Source organism: Falco punctatus (genome assembly GCF_963210335.1).
Source record: "Falco punctatus genome assembly, chromosome: Z".
NCBI classification, from domain to species: Eukaryota; Metazoa; Chordata; class Aves; order Falconiformes; family Falconidae; genus Falco; species Falco punctatus.
The window spans coordinates 28,057,363-28,077,151 of record NC_137586.1 but is presented as its reverse complement, the minus strand read 5'-3'; the positions used below and the strand labels follow the sequence as shown (position 1 = coordinate 28,077,151).

General features: G+C 40.8%; 1 protein-coding gene and 1 long non-coding RNA gene across 2 annotated transcripts in view; one reads left to right on the top strand and one right to left on the bottom strand.

Moving 5' to 3' along the window:
• Positions 1-15,497, bottom strand: part of LOC308056623 — a 36,931-nt gene extending 21,434 nt beyond the window's left edge. Inside the window, exon 1 of the long non-coding RNA XR_013924891.1 lies at positions 15,418-15,497. This is a non-coding gene — a long non-coding RNA (uncharacterized lncRNA). The remainder of the gene's footprint in view (positions 1-15,417) is intronic.
• UTP15 (UTP15 small subunit processome component) lies at positions 681-10,456 on the top strand. Its single transcript, XM_080372240.1, has 12 exons — positions 681-955; positions 1,346-1,438; positions 1,523-1,707; positions 2,092-2,270; positions 3,586-3,711; positions 4,333-4,468; positions 5,620-5,704; positions 7,982-8,131; positions 8,305-8,406; positions 8,607-8,740; positions 9,224-9,282; positions 9,791-10,456. The coding sequence occupies exons 1-12, from the start codon at positions 866-868 to the stop codon at positions 9,994-9,996; spliced, it is 1,545 nt and encodes a 514-aa protein (XP_080228366.1). The 5' UTR covers positions 681-865; the 3' UTR covers positions 9,997-10,456.
• Positions 15,498-19,789: the final 4,292 nt, after the last annotated feature.

The window sequence follows — 19,789 nt, the reverse complement described above, 5'->3', positions numbered from 1 at the left end:
ATCTAAACGACAGTACAAAATTATCAGTCTGATTGCAACAGAAAGCCCACCACAGTCAATCACACTTATACCACAACAGTAACAAGATATAATGAGAAGATTATTTTATTTCCTAAAAGCATTAGACTTGAAGGAATAGCTTAAGTGACTTTATGTCCCTTACGATTCCTACGCCTTCTAATACCGCGAGTAAAATAAGTGGCTTCAAACAGACCCGTGGTCAAACAACAAACCCCATTCAGCCTGATGACAGTAAAACACCCCAGAACACCCGGGGCTTCTCTCGGAGCTCCGCCGCAGTGCCGGGCAGGCAGAGCGGCCTGGAAGCCCCGGGCACTCCCGAAGCTCCACCCGCCCTACGGGCCGCCAGCTCCGGGGCGAAAGGCCCGAAGGCGGGCTGCGGCTGCGGCAACGCCCGGCACAGACTATCGGGCGCCCGGGACCCCCCGGGTGGAGCGAGCGAGCGGGCGGGCGGGCCCGCCGCGCCGCTCCCGGCACCGCCGCTCCCGGCACCGCGCCTCACCTCGCCTCGCCGCGCCTCACCTCGGCGCCGCTGCTCCAGCCGCGGAGGGGCGGGGGAAGTGACGTCCTACTGCCCCGGCGCGGCGGCGATTGGCTGCGGAGAGTCGCCCCCTGATGACGCATCGCCCACGTGTGGCTCCCGGCGCGGCTGGCCTGGGGCTCGCCATAGCGGCGCAGGCGGCCGGGCGCGGCGTGGCCCTCGTTCCTGGCGGCGCCCACACCGAGCTCCTCCTGGAGGGGCACCCGCCGGGCCAGGCCGGGGTGTAACGCGGCGGCCGCCGCTGCCTGAGGAGGAGCCGCGCAGGCTTTCGCCCCGCCCGGCGCCACCCGCTCCTCCGCAGCCATGGCCACGTACAAGGCGGTGGCGGTCCCGGCGGTCCCCAGGCTCGGGGAGCGGATCACGCAGGACACGGTGTACTGGCGGGGCTACAAGGTAGGCAGCAGCCCGCGGGGCGCTGGGGGCGGCCTCTGCGCGCCCGTCCGCGCCTGCTCGGCGGCGCTGGGTGGGAAGCGGCGCTGTAGCAGCGGGCCGGGAGTAGGCCTCTGGGCGCCCCGCCTGGGCCCGGCAGGCGCAGGTACCGGCTGAAGGGTATCGTGTTATCCGCTTTCGTGCAGCTGCTCAGAGCGTTCTGAAACACGCGTGAGCGAGCGAGGTGTTTCATTTCCTCAGAACACACGGTTAGTGGGGCACTTGCAGTGCGTGAATGGAACGTGATTCGGTTCTGAGTGGAGCTTTCTGTAGGAAGGATAGGTTTTGTTTTGCCTTTTTCATTTTTCGATGGTGCTTATGTGCATTTAATGATCTTTATCGCAATTGTTTTAGACACCTGTTCAGATAAAGGAGTTTGGTGCGATAAATAAGATTGACTTCTCCCCAGTTCCTCCATATAACTACGCTGTCACAGCCTCCTCAAGGGTAAGTGGTTTTTCTGAGGTTTTTATTTTCTTGTCCTTCAGTTGGTGTCATATGAGCAAACTTAACGGCTTCTTGTTTTGCTAGATCCACATTTACGGTCGTTACTCTCAGGAGCCAATGAAAACATTTTCTCGCTTCAAAGATGCTGCTTACTGTGCCACGTACAGAGATGATGGCAATCTGCTTGTTGCTGGCAGCGAGGAAGGTAGCATTCACCTCTTTGACGTTAGTGGAAGAGCACCACTGAGACAGTTTGATGGTCATACTAAGTAAGACAGTGTTATTTTTCCTTTGTGTGCATAAGCATGTTTGGTGTATTTACATAATCTGCTTTGCCTGTTGCTGAAAATCTGAATAGTACTGATCCCAGCAGAAATTACGGCTTTTGAATGAGCTTCTAGTAGACCTGTAAAAACTTTAAGGCTGATCATATCAGTGCCTAGATAAAGCATTGGTCAGCATGACCGTTTTCTAGCTGGAAATACAAAAACTAAAGTGTTTTTAATCTCTAAAGGGAAGCTTTGTAAATTCCAACAGTAAATGCTTTGACTTTTAAGTTGATGAGAATACTTTAATAAGCTCTTCATACAGACTAATTCTTCTGGAAACAAGTATATAATTTAACTTTGGATATTGTGGCCTTTGGTTTCTAGACCTGTTCATGTAGTGGGCTTCCTGTCTGATAAATACCGAATATTTTCTGGTGGTGATGATTATGCATCATATCTGTGGGATATTCCAAGTGGTACAGACATCGTCTCTTACAGTGAACACACTGACTATGTGAGATGCGGCTGTGCAAGTAAAGTGAACGCAGATGTCTTTATAACAGGTTTGAATCAATTTTTTTATATATGCTTCTTCTGGATTGAATTGAAGAAAAATGCAGGAAGATAGTTTTTGATACAGTAGGATCTTGTTTATTTTATTTTAAATATGAAGGACCTGTATTCCTGCTTTGTTTCCTTTTTGCTTGCTTTTTAAGTTTGACACTGCTGTTTGTAGAGAAGATCTGAATGAACTAATTTTTAACATCTTACTGTGTTGGAAGAAGGGTTCGCCGGAGTCAAGAAGACACTCAATATGAGTTATGCATCTTGCTCAACTTTATTAGTTTCTAACACTACTTATATAGAACCAATACACATGCATATTCGTAAAGCAGAGATATAATTGGTTAGTAGTCTCTAAACATGCGTGGTTCTCACACCCCTAATTATCATGACTAAAATGAGCATTCTATCCATGTAGCTAATTGTGTTGCTGTGCTGCAGCCTTGTAGTTTGTTACTCCCTATTTTCCCATACCGCTCCCTATCTTTCTTGGCCCTGCACCTGCTTTCCCAGCAGCTGTAGCTTGTTACAGCCACGGCCTGTTGGCACAACATAATTACTTGGTCTCAGGATTCAAGAATAGCTCAAGGCCACCTTTCTTGTTAACTTCAGCACAGCAACTTCAGTACAATTCTGATCACAGGCCTATCCTAATACAAGGCCTGGATTGTGCAGATCTTCAGAGATTCTAAGGCCACGCTTCTGCAGCCATTCTTCTACATTACTGCTTTAGCCTGTTAAGGTTAATGGGACTGTTCTGACTGGGCTGTGAAAGTTTTAAGAAAATATTGTGAATGCATCCTTTAGTTGGGATTGACTGAATTGTTTTAAGTGGTTTTGGAGGAGGACAGTAGTACTATTGTAGTTTGTGTAGACCAGAACTGGCAGACTTAAAAATGAAAGGTTTTGTGAGGAGTTACTTGAAACCAGTAGCTTTTGATTTTCCTAGCAGTAGCTTTCTATTAACCTGTGGTAAATTGCTGTGTAAAAAAGTATTCCTTACTTTAGGAGGCACAAGAGGCTAGGTTTCTTCAGGTTGCGTGATTATTATTGTTATAAATATACTTGATTACTGGAAGGGAAATAAAATCCAGACTTAAATTACTTTTAAGGCCTGACATGTTGCTAGGGTAGAATTAGAAGACTTCTATTGCTTGAAGGCTGCAAATTAACTAAGGTAAACCACAGGGTTTTCTAAGCTTTCAAAATTGTTTCTGTTTGGCAGGAGCTACTTCAGATTATAGGATGTAGCTGTTTTAGTTGCTGAAATAATTGAGATTATGTAACTGAAGCTATTTATGGTGTTGTTTGCAGGTTCCTATGATCACACTGTGAAACTGTTTGATGCGCGAACAAAACGTAGTGTCATGACAATAGAACATGGTCAGCCTGTGGAGAGTGTGCTTCTGTTTCCTTCTGGTGGGCTTCTAGTATCTGCAGGTACTTCAGTGAAATCGAGTTTATTTTCTGTGGCCCTAATTTGAGGAATACTTGTGTGTTTTCTTTCGGTAATGAAGTGGTAAGTGATGCAACAGGTGGATTTCTCAAAGATCATCTTTAGGAATCTGTGTTGGTGTGGAGGGTGAAGGTAAATGCCCTTTTGTCTCTGATCTGATTTTCTTGTAGTTGGTCCAAAAAAAACTCCAATAAAATAATTCTTAATTACAAGATACAGACTTTAATTAGCCCAGTGCTAAAGTGAAGGAATGAACATACTTAAGAAGTTTTGGAAAGATTGGACTGTATCTCCTTTTTAATGATGACAAGTTTTTTTGTTTCTTCTTGCCATTGCATCAGAAAACCTGTAACCTAGTGGTATCTAGATATTTTTCTTTTGGTAATGAGTATGTTGAATTGTTTGGCTGTGCCTGCAGAATGACCTAAAAAATTAGAGCAGGCTTGTAAAGTGTCTTGTCCCAGGAGATAGTCACAATGGATGGGATGGTGAATAGGTTCAGAAAGGTGATACAAAGGAGGCACTGTACTGCTATGTGAAAACTTTTCCAGAGAAGTGTAAATGTGTATGTGTGTCAAACAGTTTTGTGTGCTTCCTTCTCACAGGAGGTCGATACGTCAAAGTTTGGGATGTGCTAAAAGGCGGACAGTTGCTAGTTTCACTTAAAAATCACCATAAAACTGTAACTTGTTTATGCCTTACCAGCTCTGGGCAAAGGTTATTGTCAGGATCCCTGGACAGGTTAGTATATTTTGTGTCTATGTTGTGATTTAAATTCTTTAAGACTTTTTGCTTTTGAAAGTTATTTTACATGTGTGAATCTGTGCATGTTTTTTGCACTTAAAACACTTTTAGCTGTTAGAGGTATAAGTTGAAAATATGCCTTTGGGCCAAGGTACATACTGCAATACACATGAACCTTCTCATATTAGCCTGAACGTTAGTAAGGGTTGCATGTGCTGTTTGAGGATGCATATATGGCGAACTTCTGAATAAGAATTCACTTTTCTGAATCTCTAAACTGACCTTTTCAGTCTCTGTGAAGTACCTAGTTTTAACTTTACTTTAATACAGTTTAAATAACTGAAAGTGTATTAGTATTCACCTTTAAAGAGCCTGGGTTTTGTGTCTCTGTGCTGTTGCTTTTTGCACCTAAGGTGCACAGGTGAAATATGTCCTCTGTGCTTTTTTTGTTCATTTGTTTGGGTTGAGTTGCCGAGTACTAGTACTCAATCTGTTGTGTCTGAAACATCAGAAATACAAAGTGGTCTGAAATGAGAGTGGTCTGTTTTCTTCTTCCCTCCTGTACTTCCTAGGCTTCCTCAGACTTTATGATTACAAAGCATAAGCTGAAGGATCACACTAGCTGTGCAGCTGTCATTCAGTGCTCACAACACTGAAGTTCATACTTGTTGTAAGATAATGTTTTGTTTTCCCATTTGTTTAATATTTCCTGCCTTCAACGAAATCATTAAAGAGCAGCCATGTGTGAGAATATCTATGGATTTACTTCCAGACATTGCCATTAGATCTTACATTTAAAATTTAAGAACAAATTTGAAGAAATGCTGTCTTAGTAATTCATAATAAGCATTGCTGAAGTCAGATAGTCACTACATCTGCTTTCAATTTCTTCTTCTGCCTTTGCCCCATTTTCATCTTTCTTGGATGGGGGTAATCCTTTCTTGACTTTTGTGTATCTTTTAACGGAACTTTTTTGTTGCAGGAGAGGTAATAGCTAAGAAACTCAGTGGTAGTCTGAAGAATGCTTTGTATAAATAAATACTCAGTTTCCTTTAATGATCTATAGAAGTTGAGTGTGATGAAATTCCTGTAAAGTGTCAACAACAAGGCATTAGTAATGAGGTTTTAATCATTACTTTTTTCTATAGGCATGTGAAGATTTACAGTACTACTTCCTACAAAGTAGTCCACAGCTTTAACTATGCAACATCTATCCTCAGTCTTGCATTGTCGGTAAGTGTATTAGATGTTTTTCTAGGCAGGGTAATTACTGATACATTTTAAGTCACTGGAGTAATTAATTTTTGCTTTCATTGCTGTTGGGTGTTTCAGAATGCTGTACATGCAAAGTGAGGTGACTGAATATATTCCTCCTGAGTAAAAAATGCATTAAGGTTTTAAACATAATACATTCAGATACCAGATGTTACTTGATCAGATCTGTACAAAACTGTGCATTTATCAAAGACAGTATTTATCATAGGGGAAGTGTTCAGTTTAGAGGGAAGTCGTTTGACTAAGATTATAGTCATCTTTTGCCTTTAAGAAACCTTGTGAGTCCTCTTGTGTGGTAGTGATAAAAGAAAGAAAGTAGTTCATTTGTTGAGAAATTTAGAATAGGGTGAATTTGTCTTAAAAGGTTGTGTCAGGTTGGTCTGAGGAGGAAAAGAGGAGAGGACATGAGGTATGAGGATAAACAAACTTGTTTGCCAAGGCATGCATCTTACTGTCCTGGAAACAGAAAACCAAGATTCTCATTTCTTCAAAACATTTTGAGTTTCAATGGGAAAGTGACCTGCTGGCCAGAAATTTGGAGGCTAGCATCTCCATTTTTAAAACAATGCTGTCATCATGTAGTTACCCTTTTTCGTAGTCTCTGAAGGACATGTGAAAGGGACTGTGAGGGATCTTTACTACATTTGCTACTTTACTATTCTGCTTTTCTGGAGCCTAGGGGAACGTGTATGTGAAGGGTTGTCTTCCTTTCTTCATTTCCTCTCTTGTTCCTTAGGGAGCTAGAGCTAAATGAATTTGGAATTATTTCAGTTTAAGTGAAGGGAACAGAACCAAAAAAACCCTGTACTGTTGAAGCCTCTACAGCAAGCAGCTGCAAAATGTGCAGTACCTGTAGTATGGCATCTCTAAAGCTGTGTATGTATCTTTTGAAACAAAATATTTTGTTTCCTATTGACTAAAACACTTGAATTTTAAATGGTCACATGAGAACATAAGACTGGCTCAACTGGGTCAGACCAAAGGCTGGTCTAATTCCAGGTGCTGCTTTCAGCTGTAGCCAGAAGTAGATGTGTATAGAAAACTAAAACCAGGGCAAGTGTGTATGATAAGTTTCCTGATACTCTCCCAACCTCCAGGCTAATTTTCAGATGAGAAATTAGCTCATCAGAGTGTAATTCCTGTGTATCTCAAAGTATTTCTTTTACATAAACCTGCCCAGTCTCCCTTGAGCTTGGACAAACTTTTAAACCTCATTAGATTCCTTGACAAGGAGTTCCACTTTTGTGCTACTTGAGCAAAGAATTGCCTCCTTTTTTTCATTTGAACCTTCATTAGCTTCATTTGATGCCCCTAAATGAGACGTTGACCAGCTGATCTCCATCCATACTTGTCATAATTCTGCAGGCTTTTATCATATCCCTCCTCAGTTGTCTTTTTTTTTTCCCATATTGAAGAGTTCTGTCTCAAATCAAGCCAATCTTTTATTCTCCTTGGGTTTTTTTTATACTTTTATTCTGAAACTGCTACTGTTTTTTGTCAGTGACTCACATAGGATTTAAGATGTGGGTAAACAATGGATTTATTCAGTGGCATAGTGACTTTCTAGTTTTTATTTCTTCTGAAGTAATTCCTAACGCTTTTTAGTTTTCTTTTTCTTCTCACCAGCAGTTGAGTATTCAGCCAACATTTAATGTTTTCATAGAGTTATCTGTTAATAGTAGCAGATCAGTGTTTTTCTCCAGTGCATCATCTAAAATTATAATCTTTAGCATCAAATACATGCAACCTTTGTTATGTAGGTGAAATTTACCAGTGACTAGTATTTTGAACAACTTTCACTTGTTTCTCAAAATTCTGCTGTTCTATGATAGCTTTCTTACCGGTGATGTTAATGTCTGATCTTTGGCATGTAATAGACAAGGGCAGCTGTACACCGTTGAAAAAAACTGTCACAGATTATACTTACATGAAGATGTTAATGCATATTTGAGCTTGATTCACTACTCAGGCTGTAGTCCCTCTAGGTATTTGTTAAAGGTTTATTAGATGGATAGTGTTGCTTCCAGTCATAGCCTTGAAGTTGTCCCTGTTTTGAACAAGGTATTTGAACACAGGACTTCGTTGAGGTGCCTTCCAACTTAAGTTACTATGATACTGTGATTAGATATTCTTCATGGTACTTTATCATGAAGCATAAAAACTTAAAATCTGCATGGTAGAGCCTGCATCATCAAATAAAAGACTACGTTCCTAACTGTGATTTCTTCATTTCAGCCTGAAGATGAAACCATAGTTGTGGGTATGACCAATGGGGTACTAAATGTTAAACACAGAAAACCTGAAGAGAGGAAAGAAAAGTCTCAAAAGAAAAGACAACCAGCATATAGAACCTATGTGAAAGGAAGAAGTTACATGCCAAAACAGGTATGGGGTCGTAAGAAAACGTATATTGAAGTACTGCTCAAAAAGTTATGGGTTTGTTTTTTTTTTTTTTGAGCGTGCTAAGTCGAAGACAGGGAAGGGAGGGAAGATATGGTAATACATCTAATCCATCATGTGTGTATGTGTCTTACTCTGAACTCGTCTTTCAATTCTAGGAAGATTTTTGTGTCAGTAAACCTGTAAAACGTGTTTTGAGGAAATATGACAAGCTGCTGAAGAGCTTTCAGTCTTCCAAGGCCCTTGATGCAGTACTGGAGGTAAGGCATTGGTTTTTGTCTCAGAGTTGTGTGCTGTCATCTCATGTGGATTTTTTCTGTATGTCAAACTGATTTTATTTCAGTGTATGACTAGAAAGGAATCAAACTTGCATGCATTCCTTTTTGGTTTTGCTGATATTAGCCCTGTTTTGTGTGTAAAGATGTTGCTTTGGTACTAAACTCTTCTTGTATATCTCCAGCCACCCATCAGGCTTTATACTCCTGAAGTTACTGTTGCAGTCATGCAGGAACTGCATCGCAGAGGAACACTGAGGAGTGCGCTTGCAGGCCGAGATGAGAAGCAAATTAATCTCCTTCTTACCTTTGTGGCAAGGTATTATTTTAACCTGAGTTCTGACTATTTTGAGACCTGTATTTCTTTTGCCACAGAGTCTCAACAGGTCATGGGTGGAATAGTGGTACTCTTGAAATCTCATATGCCTTCTGTTTTCTGGTACCAGGATCTGGGATAGTACTGAAATAGTTTACCTGTTAGCACAAAACAGTTTTGCTGATAGTATGAGAGAGTATCTTTTACTTCTTTGCCAGACGTTCTTAGTCTTGTTATATGAAGACTCGAGTTTCATCGAAGAGACAGAAAATATGTGAGTTGTTTGTCAGTCCTCCAACTCTCACTGCCTTCCTGAAAGGAGGATGGTAAATACCACATATGTAGGGTTTTTTTTACTTGCATTTCTGACTCCTGTCCCATGATGAAGAAAAAGTTGTCTGTATGCCTGTATGAGAAAGCTGCTTGTTGGTGGGAGGAATGTGGCTGGCAAAACCAGTAAAATTGGGATGTCTTCTAATTTTGCAGGCGTGTGATTGAGCCTAGATTTACTTCTGTACTGGTGACTGTTGCAGATATGATCACTGGTAAGTACAACACACACAAGATTCTGAAAGCCCTGTAGCTAGCTTGGAATCAATGTAAAAATGTCACGTTTTTAGGAAACCAAACCTTTATGGATTTGTTTATAAGTATGAACTCAAGTGTCAAAAGAATGATTCAAAAAGTTACTGCTAAATAACTGATCACAGTCAGTATCTGATACGCAGTGGCTGCAGGAAGCTCATCATGGTCTCTAAGCATCTTTGATACTTCTTGTTTCTATACTTCCACAGTACAAGTGACTTCCACTTCTCCAGAGAGGTAAAAATAGTATTTGAGGTTGTAAAAACTTCTGTTTCTGTTAGTTTAACTTTTTAACTGTTACTGTGAGTACATACATAATTAAAACTGTTTTCAGAACACCATTAAAGATGTCTTATTCGTCCACAATGTTGGACTTGCGCAAGACTCCTTAAATGCATCTCTAACTAGCTAATACAGTCTTCACATTTTTGTAGTCATGCGGATTCTTAAATGACTTTTTCTTTACAGACATTTATCAGCCTGTGGTTGGGCAGTCAGCGATTGTTGATAGACAATTCTTGAAACTTCAGGAAGCCATAGGAAAAGAGATTGACTATCAAGAAGAACTACTAGAAGTTTTGGGAATGATGGATACACTGTTTGCTACTTTTACTCAGAAAAGAGCTACTTGTCTAGAAGAGAACAAAAGTAATGGTCTTAACAGAGGTTATTGAAACAAGTAGGAATAATTGACTGACAACCATCACAACAAATTATCACAAAAATAAAGCGGACTTGAAATATGTAACTTGTTCTCCTGGTAATTTTTTATGATAGCGACTTAGAAAATAAACTCCTTGTGTTGAAGTTCTGTCTTCCAAACTGTGTTTCTGAGTAGGATTAATTACTAAAGACAGAGAAACGAGAACATTTTCAAGATCTTAAGTGAAATATTTTTCAAAATACAGGATTTTAAAGTTTTATTCTAAAGTTATGTAGCTTTTAAAGAGTGTTTTATGCATTCAGTACTAAGTCATTATTTGATTTAGGCAATCAGTCAACACTTTGATTTTTATTGAGCAGAAAATAATTGATGTTTGTCTAATTCTAATTTGATGTTGTCCTTATTTAAGGTTAATACCCCATCTCACATACTTGAATATAGGAATAAAGCTATATGTGAATTTGATAAAATTTGCCTACATTGTGTTTTGTCTGCCTGCTTCATTTCCACTTCAGACTTTCATGAATTCATAGGAAACAGCAAAAGTACTCAAGAAAATAAGTGCATGCTTATGTATATTGAAAAATACTAGTTTCATTTTTTAAATAGTGCATATGTATTTATAAATTATAATCCTCTAGAAAATAGGTAATTCTTATTTCTAAAGGGAAATGAATGAAAATTTCATGTAGTGAATAAGTAAACTAAACACAGTGAGGAAATCCTTAGCTGAATACAAGAACTCAATTTTTGTGTAATTCTATCACTTTAAATGTACATATAGTAGATGCAATTTGAGTCTACGTTGTTATCAATGTGTATTTGAATGCAGAGGTAATGATTTATTTTAACTTCAGGCAGTGCTGGTGGAGGATGGTATACTTTGGAAAGATGAGTGTGCCAAAGGCTGCTCAACATCTGTGGATGACAGTAGGGTAGAACTTTGTCCTTGATCTGTTTCCTGTGACTTGCATTTTCCCCCAGGTCTGGAAATTATTTGAAATACAATATGAATGTCCCACAAAAGTAATTTGCCTAAGTGTGGCCATGAAAGATGGGTATCAGTGGTAGAAATAACTTGAACAGTTTTGCAAGTTCTACCTAAAATCCTAACAATCTTTACTGAAAAGTGTGGAGCAGTGTAAGAGGTCTGCTCTTAAATTACCATGTGAGCAATACATTTTCCTGGCTTTGGGGATTTGTTGGTTTTGAAGACTTAGGATGATAATAGATCATAATGAAGACCATGTTCATAGAAACCTTAAAGTTTTAGTATCCTTGCTCCTTACTTCACTATTTTTATTTCATTTCTGCTAATAGACCTGAACTTCCTTGTGTCTGCTAGGAAATCTATGTGCTACTTTTAGTTGCATGACTTAATCAGGCAGTATCTTTTGGGAGACCTCACACAAAATGAGTTTTCTGTTGGGGGGAAGGCTGTTCCTAGAGCCTTCTTATTCCATAAGCTTTCAGTAGTGCTTGAAGGTGGACATTTGTCTTGGCAATCTAGTGTTCCATTGCTTCAGAACCACTGACCTTAACGTGAAATGTATTCATGGTACAGGCTGGGGGACAAAGGGAGAGCAGCTCTGTGGAGAAGAATTTAGGGATATACTGGTGGGTGAAAAGCTGGATATGATACCCCCCAAAAGCCAATGTTCACTCACAGCCCAGAAAGGCAGCCATGTCGTAGGCTGCATCAAAAGAGACGTGGCCAGTAGGTCAATGGAGGGGATTCTTTCCCTCTGCTCCAGTCTGGTGAGATCCCACCTAGAGTACTGCATCCAGCTGTGAAGCCCTCAGTAGAAGGAGGACACGGACCTGGTGGAGCAAGTCCAGAAAAGGGCCACAAAAATGGTCAGAGGAGTGGAACACCTCTCCTGTGAGGAAAGGCTGAGGGAGTTGGGGTTGTTCAGCCTGGAGAAAAGGGTCTGGGGAGACTTTTATTGCAGCCTTTCAATACTTAAAGGGGGTTTATAAGAAAAATGGGGCAGACATTTAGTAGGGCCTATTGTGATAGGACAAGGGGTCACAGTTTTAAACTAAAAGAGGGTAGGCTCAGACTAAATGCAAGGAAGAAATTTTTTAAGATGAGGGTGGTGGGACACTGGAAGAGGTTGCCCAGAGAGGTGGTCGATGCCCCATCCCTGGAAACATTCACTGTCAGGTTGGAAGGGACTCTGAGCAGCCTGATCTAGTTGAAGATGTTCCTGCCCGTGGCAGGGGGATTGGACTAAATAACCTTTAAAGGTCCCTTCCAACCCAAACCATTCTATGATTCTATGATCTTATGGTAATTTGATTTATTATGATGTTTACCATTCATGCTATTGTACCAAGTGAGTTTGCCGAGGCAGAGCTGGAAGCAGGTGTAAGATACCATCTACACAAATGGAAACCTGATTAAACCATGGAAAACAAATGCTATTTAAGATCTTAATTTCTAACAAGACTACTAAAATGAAATTTTGAAGACTTTTATCTGACTGGCTAACTGATTTTCTGCCACTTGAGTAAAAGCAGCCAATTGTATTACAAATTCTACTGGATTCATTACTTTTGTGTTGAAAGCTAGTATTTGTTACATGACACCCAGTCTGCTTGCTAAACTTGTCAGTTCTTTGTGTCTCTGGTCTTGTCTGTTATGAAAATTAATACTTATCTTTTTTTCCATTTAGTAAGATGTTTTTTTCGAACATGCAGATTTTTCTTCAGTACCTACATAATTAAGTTGCAGAGCAGCCAGTGTAAGATGCTGTCATTACCACTGTGGTGCCTGTTGTTCATGTTCTGGTTTTATTTAATCATAATATAAAACTTAAAATTCTGGCTTTTTAATAGGCTGCTGGTTGAAAAAAATAGTAGGAAAAGAAGTTCCTTCAGGTAACAGTTGGCAGTGGTCTCTCTGTGCTGGTGAATGTTTAAAATGCATTACTGCAGTGCCAGGAATGCATACTTTTGTTTTACTGGTAAAAATTGTATTTGTTTAAATTAAAATTAATTATTTTTCTAGTCGTGCATTACCTTATGCCCCAGAATCTAATATTTTTAAGTATTAAGGTGGACTGTCATGAACTGAAATATTTAATAGTAAATAACATATTAAAATAGTTAATTGTGCATTGGATTGAAGGGGATGTAATGCTGGGTATTCTGTATTGGGGAAAGGATATTCTTTATATATTCTGCTTATGCAAAAAAGTGGGGATTTATTGCACATAGCACTTCCTTGACTTCTAGGTCATTTGGGAATTACTGGGTTGATTTGTCTTTGAAATATAGTTAAAAATTATCTTTTCAAAGAGCAAATATTTACAGACAAAAAGCACGTTGGTTACTTTTCTGACATCTTTTTCATAGGATTTTTTGTCTTGCAGCTCTTTACTGGAAAGAGGGAATACCCCCTAGCCCTGAATACTGTCACAGCTCAGGAGCAGGGTTAGAATGGAGAGTTGCAAGAGAAGAGGTTTCTCTAACTGAGCGCAACCAGCAATAGACTGGGTTTCAAAAAGAACAGCAAATTCAGCACTCCTCTGTCCTGTGTTCACCCACCTGAATTACATGGGAGAAAGGGAGAGATGAGCTGGTTGGTCACTTGGTTGATTTTATCAAGCCTTCAACTGAACATTTCTCTGGAAAGACACTGATCTCTTTTCCCTGGACTCATTCTGCTAATGATTGAAACTTTTATTGCTAGATCAATTACACGTTCTAACTTCTTGAGGGTAAATACCTTTGTATTTCAACAGATAGGCTTTGACAACCATGCTGCTACATTTTACTGAGTTGTATTGCTCAAGTTGTTCAAAGCTGAGTAACTAATGATGAGAAAATAGAAAATACTGAAGTATTTTTATGGTCTAACATTATGATTGAGCTGTGTGGAGTGTTTCAAAAATGAGGAACTGAAACAGGCTGATAAGAAGGTGAATCAGAGAGAACATCGGTCTATTGCTTGATGAGGTTCATCACCTCACAAATAGGGATGTAGACAAAGCAGACATGTTTAATGCCTTCAGCTCCCTTCAACACTGATGATGGGTCCCAGGACGCCCAGAGCCCTGTGTTGCTGACTGGGGTGTGTGTGTGATAAACTCCCGGCCTACCCTGAACTTGTTTGAGAGTTGCTGCTCCAGCTGGATTCACATAATTCTATGGGGCCATACGAGATTCATCCGAAAGTACTGGAAGAGCTGGTGGATGTCATTGCAGGACATCTCTCCATTAGTTTTCATCAGTCTTGGGAGCCTGGAGAAGTCCCAGTCAGCTGGAAGCTGGCAAATGTCCCAGTTTTCAAGGGAAAGAAGGAAGACCCTGCTAATAACAGGCCTGTCAGTCTCACTTTGGTGTCTGGTAAAATTATGGAGAAGGTTATTCTGGGAGGTATTGAAAAACACTCGAGATACAACGCAGTCATTGGTCATAGGCAGCATGGGTTCAAGTCCTGCTTAACCAACTTAATTTCCTTTTATGACAAGGTTACCCATCTAGCTGAGCAAGGGAAGCCCATAGATGCATTATTTTTGGATTTTAGCAAAGCTTCTGGTGGTACTATTTCTCACAGTATCCTTCTGGATAACCTATCCAGCACAAAGCTAGATGAGTCTGTAGTACAGTGGGTGAGCAACTGGGGTGAGCCTGATGGGTCAGGCTCAAAGCGTTAAAAGTAAATGGAGTTACACCACGCCAGTCACCACTTGTATTTCCCAGGGCTCGATTTTAGAGCCCATTCTCATCAATGTTTTTATAAACGATCTGAACACAGGAATTGAATGTATGTTAAGCAAGTTTGCTGATGGTAATAAACTAGGAGGAGTTGTGGGCTCCCTCAAGGGTAGGGAGAGATCTTACAGAGAGATCTGGGTGTACCAGAGAGCTGGGCAGTCACCACCTGTATGAAATTTAACAAAAGTGTCAAATTCTCCACCTGGAATGTGGCAATCCTGGTTATACATACAGACTGGAGGATGAGAAGCTGGAGAGCAGCTCTGCAGAAAGACACCTGGAAGTTTGGGTTGATGGCAACTTAAGTATGAGTCAACAGTGTGACCTGGCATCCAGAAGGGCCAATCATGTCCTGGGGTGCATCAAGCACAGCAGAGTTGCCTGGTCAAGGGAGGTGACTGTCCCAGTCTGTGCTGCACTGGTGCAGCCCCACCTTGAGCACGGTGTGCAGTTTTGGGCACCTCGATATAAGGACACCAAACTATTAGAGTGTGTTGAGAAGATGGTGACCAAGATGGTGAAAAGCCTCAAGGGCAAGACTTGTGAGGAGCAGCTGAGGTCACTTGGTTTGCTCAGCTTGGAGAAGAGAAGGCTGAGAGGTGGCCTCATTGCAGACGGCAACTTCCTCAAGGGGTGCAGCTGCAGGGGAGGTGCTGATCCCCTCTCTCCGGTGACCAGCGACAGGACACAAGGAAATGGAACAAACTGTGTCAGGGGAAGGTCAGATTGGACATTAGGAAGAGGTTCTTCACTGAGAGGGCGGTTGGTCACTGGAACAGGCTCCCCTGAGAAGTGGTCACAGCACCAAGCCTGTCAGAGTTCAAGGAGCATCTCTTAGTCATACGGTTTAGTTTTAGGTAGTCCTGCGAGGAGCAGGGAGTTGGACTCGATGGTCCTTGTGGGTCCCTTCCAACCTGAGGTATTCTGTGATTCTATGAAAGAACTCAGTAGTTTGAGTGTAACCACATCTTGTGAGTGTATGTACTTTATATTTGGATTCAGAAAACTGATGTTACCCCCATTACCTTGCTAAGGCTTACTGAAGACAAACAAGGTGTGGTCAGACTGTGGCTCTGAAGATGTCACCCTCAAATTTAACTAACTGCACATTCCAGCACAAGGTCTGGAATGGAGTTCTGGAGAAATCCTTTCCTTGTGTGCTTTTTTGCTCTTTCTAGGAAGTTGTTCTGACCTCTTCTGGTCTTCAGAAGGCAAACTGTGGTCATGTCAGCAGTTGCACCCAGCTGATTTTGTTCCTCTCCGCATGAGTGATTCTCAGATTTGGGTTAGTGTCACTAGTACACACTGAGAAAAAGAGTATGCTCAGTGTGGGTGAGAGTCAGTAGTTCCACTTTTCATTTGGCAGAAGGAATGGAGTGCTAACGTAACCATGGGGTTATTAAATTGTCTTTGCCTTTCTGCTCAGGGAGCTGAATGTGTGGGAGTGGAGGGGAAGGATGGCTGCTACATGAGCTCCCAGACCTCAGCTGTTTTGTGAATTATGATGCTGCTTCCTCAGTGTTGTGGTTTAACCCAGCCAGCAACTCAGGCCCACACAGCCACTTGCTCGCTCCCCTCCGGTGGGATAGGGGAGAGAACTGAAAGGTGGAAAGTGAGAAAACTTGTGGGTTGAGGTAAAGACAGTTTAATAGGTAAAGCAAAAGCTGCATGCACAAACCAAGGAATCCACTCACCACTTCCCATGGGCAGGCTGGCATTCGGCCATCCCCAGGAAAGCCGGGCTCCATCACACATAACGGTTACTTGGGCAGACAAGGCCATCACTCCAAATGTCCCCCCCTTCCATCTTCTTCTCCCAGCTTTATATGCTGAGCAGGACGTCCTATGGTACAAAATATCCTTTTGGCTAGTTCAGGTCAGCTGTGCCCCCTCCCAGTTTCCTGTGCTCCTCCAGCCCTCCTGCTGGTAGGGCCTGAGACACTGAAAAGCCCTTGACTTAGTATAAACACTACTTAGCAACAACCAAAGATATCAGTAAGTTATCAACATTATTCTCAAACCAAATCTAAAACTGCACTGCACCAGCTGCTAGGAAGAAAATTAACTCTGTCTCAGCCAAAACCAGGACACCCAGCTGAAAGGGAACTTACAATCTGGTACGTTTGTGGCATCACTATCTGAATTTACAAAAAGATGTTAAAGCTGTTTTTATGAAGAAACTGTTATACACAATTCTGCTTTTCCCTGCATATCCTTCACTGTCAAATGAAGTGAAAATAGATGATGATTAGCTCTGGCTTTTGGCGATCTGAATTTATCAGGTATCGGGTTTCAGCTACTATTGCTGGCTTTGTCTGTACTTCTGATTAAAAATCATTTTGTTCCTTATTACATCTTAGACATGTTGTTTTTGTTGTACTGTAGCTGAACTAGTTCTGTTTAAAGACTCGGTGCTCAGTCATGGAAGGCTTCTGAAATTTAATTTAATAGACACAGTTGTTCTTAGATGGTTACAAAATTTACTACAGTCTTCTGTGTAAATTAAAACAGTAATTAAAATAGCAGGATATACTTTTCTCCTTCCTAAATGGAGCACTGTCTTGTTTGCCATCCCCATCTGCAGCTTGTATAACTATGTCATAAAGCACACTTGCTTGCTCTCAAGTAACGTAGGGCTGTTGAGTGACCATTTGAAAAGTCATTTTACAACCTCATGTTTGTATCACTGTTTATAAAATACCAGAAGTTTGTAATTTTAATGCAGTTTTGACACCTGCATACCGAAAGACAAGCAGGACTAGGGAATGGACTGTGCTTGCTCTCTTATTTAGCATTATTAGCTGCACCTGTTGTTTGATAACCAATTAAGAGTTTCAGTGATGAAGTTATAAGTAGCATCTGCTAGGTGGCTTTCTTATAGATTATGTATGTTCACTTTCTTACAGAAGTTAATGACTACTTTCCAGGTGAATGAGGACATGACTCATTACAAATAAAACTTTTCAGTGACCACATGAAAAGGAGCATTTACCTAGAGCCCAAACAATCAGTGAAACCTGGGGGTGTCTCATGACCTTAAAGGGTCATATGTGGGTGCACAGAGATCACAATGATGGATTTGCAGGATTCCTTAATACCCAAGCACATGGAGGCTTTATTTCCTAAGTTTCTTTACTGTTTTACATATCACTATGAACTGCCACTAAGAAAGCAAGTATGCTTATGATTAGTAAAGTAAGTAGGTAACCTATTACAAATTCCCACAAAATTACTACCAGGAGAGCAAATAAACATTTCAACAGTCACAGCAATCAATATTAATGGCAATCAATAACAAAGCAGGTATATATTTCAGTATTACAGGCTATTACAAAATTACCACTAGTAAAGCAGCACATACACTTACGATTAATTACTTATTTGCACACATATAAACTGATCGCAGAATTGGGACCAATCGAGAATGGACAAGTTCTTGGTTCAAAGATGATCGGCATCACAGAGTTTGGAGGCAGCCAGGTGTGTCCCCATGAGGGTCCGACCTGTCTAGAAGATTTCGTAGAAAAGGGCGTGTGCATGGGAAGTTCTCATAGAGAGAGGCTTCATTTTGGGTAAAAGGCAAGTAATTTTTTTATTGCAGAGACATAAAGGGGCATAGGACACCATCACATGACACAGACAATAGATAATGATGTTTTCTATTTTCTTGGATCAATTTTTATTTTTTCGGGCCATTTTCCTGATCTTTCAGTTAGAACAGCCAATGGCATTTACCAATTCCTACTTTCTCAGAATTTTTTCCTGATTTTTCCAGACTATTTTTCACCTTTGAAGATGATAAGTTGCTGTTACATTTCCTTGGTTTTGTGCATATCAGAGATATCTCAGGATTTCTCCAGTTTCTTGGTGCCCAACTGCACTTCAAAGATGTGCTCCTCCAGGATACTCTAGTTCCTCGGCCAGCAGGCACTTTCTTGGTAAGTATTTCAGCAGACATCTTCTGTTCAGTGTTTTTCCATTTCTAACCAGGTCATCTTTATCACTGCTCCCACCAGGGTGCCAATCAGTGTAAGAAATAAGACAGTTTGGGTTACGTTTCAGAACTTTACTTGGCGTAGTAAATATATATGTATTTTAAATAAACTTGTCTTGCCAAATAAGATAAAATATGATATTTGAATTATTTTTTTGTTGCAGAAAATATTAATGTTTCTGTTTTGGCATTGTGCATCACTACCCTTTATTGGAAGGGGCTGAGTGGTACTACTTGTGAAGATGCACGGGTAATGGCAGTTGATAAAACAGTGCTATACAAACCATAAATAATTTCACAGAGAAAACAGCAAACTGTGAAGGCAATGAGCAATGCTGTGTAATACTGAAGTGACGAATAAAGCAAACAATTTCTGAATAACTGATGTGGCAGGAAGTGCTGGGAAATAGATGGATATAAAAGAAGGTGGAAATATTCTTGCTGTGTATGTACCAGGCTGAGTTCCCCCATGACTTAGTGCATGAACTGTCAAAAGTGAGTTGTTTCAGTTCTATTACCGTCTCAAGGTATGTGCTTACTCCATCCCTTCTCAAATGAAATAAGTTCCTACTTACAGAGTTGTCACTGTCGTTTTATCACTGATGGAATTCTTGAGTTGAGACAATATGAATCAGTTCATGTGTTCACAGCAGTAAATGAAAACACTACACACTTAAAATCTGAAGTTTTGATGCAGAATAGGTTTCTTGATGTTTTCTGATCTTTCAACCTTCTGCCAAGGATTTCTGCCTTAGGTTTGAAATCTCAGGAGTTGACTAAGTGTGAAGGAGTGGGCTGTGTTAGGAAAGATTTTGAGCACATTAAAGCAGGCTTGAGACATCCCTTACTTAAAAGAAAACAAGCAAACAAAGAAACAACATTCTGACCCTGGCCAGACAAAGCAACCTCCCTATACTGAAGTCCATCTTGAAGGTGAATTTGGCATTGCTATTGCCAGCAAATAGCTGTTGTTGGTTGTCAGACCTTTTCACATCTCTGCATTTAGAAGCAAACAAAAAGGGTTTGTAATGACTCTAGCAATCCTTGTGCAGCACAAGCAAATCTTGCCAATTAGGTGATTTTG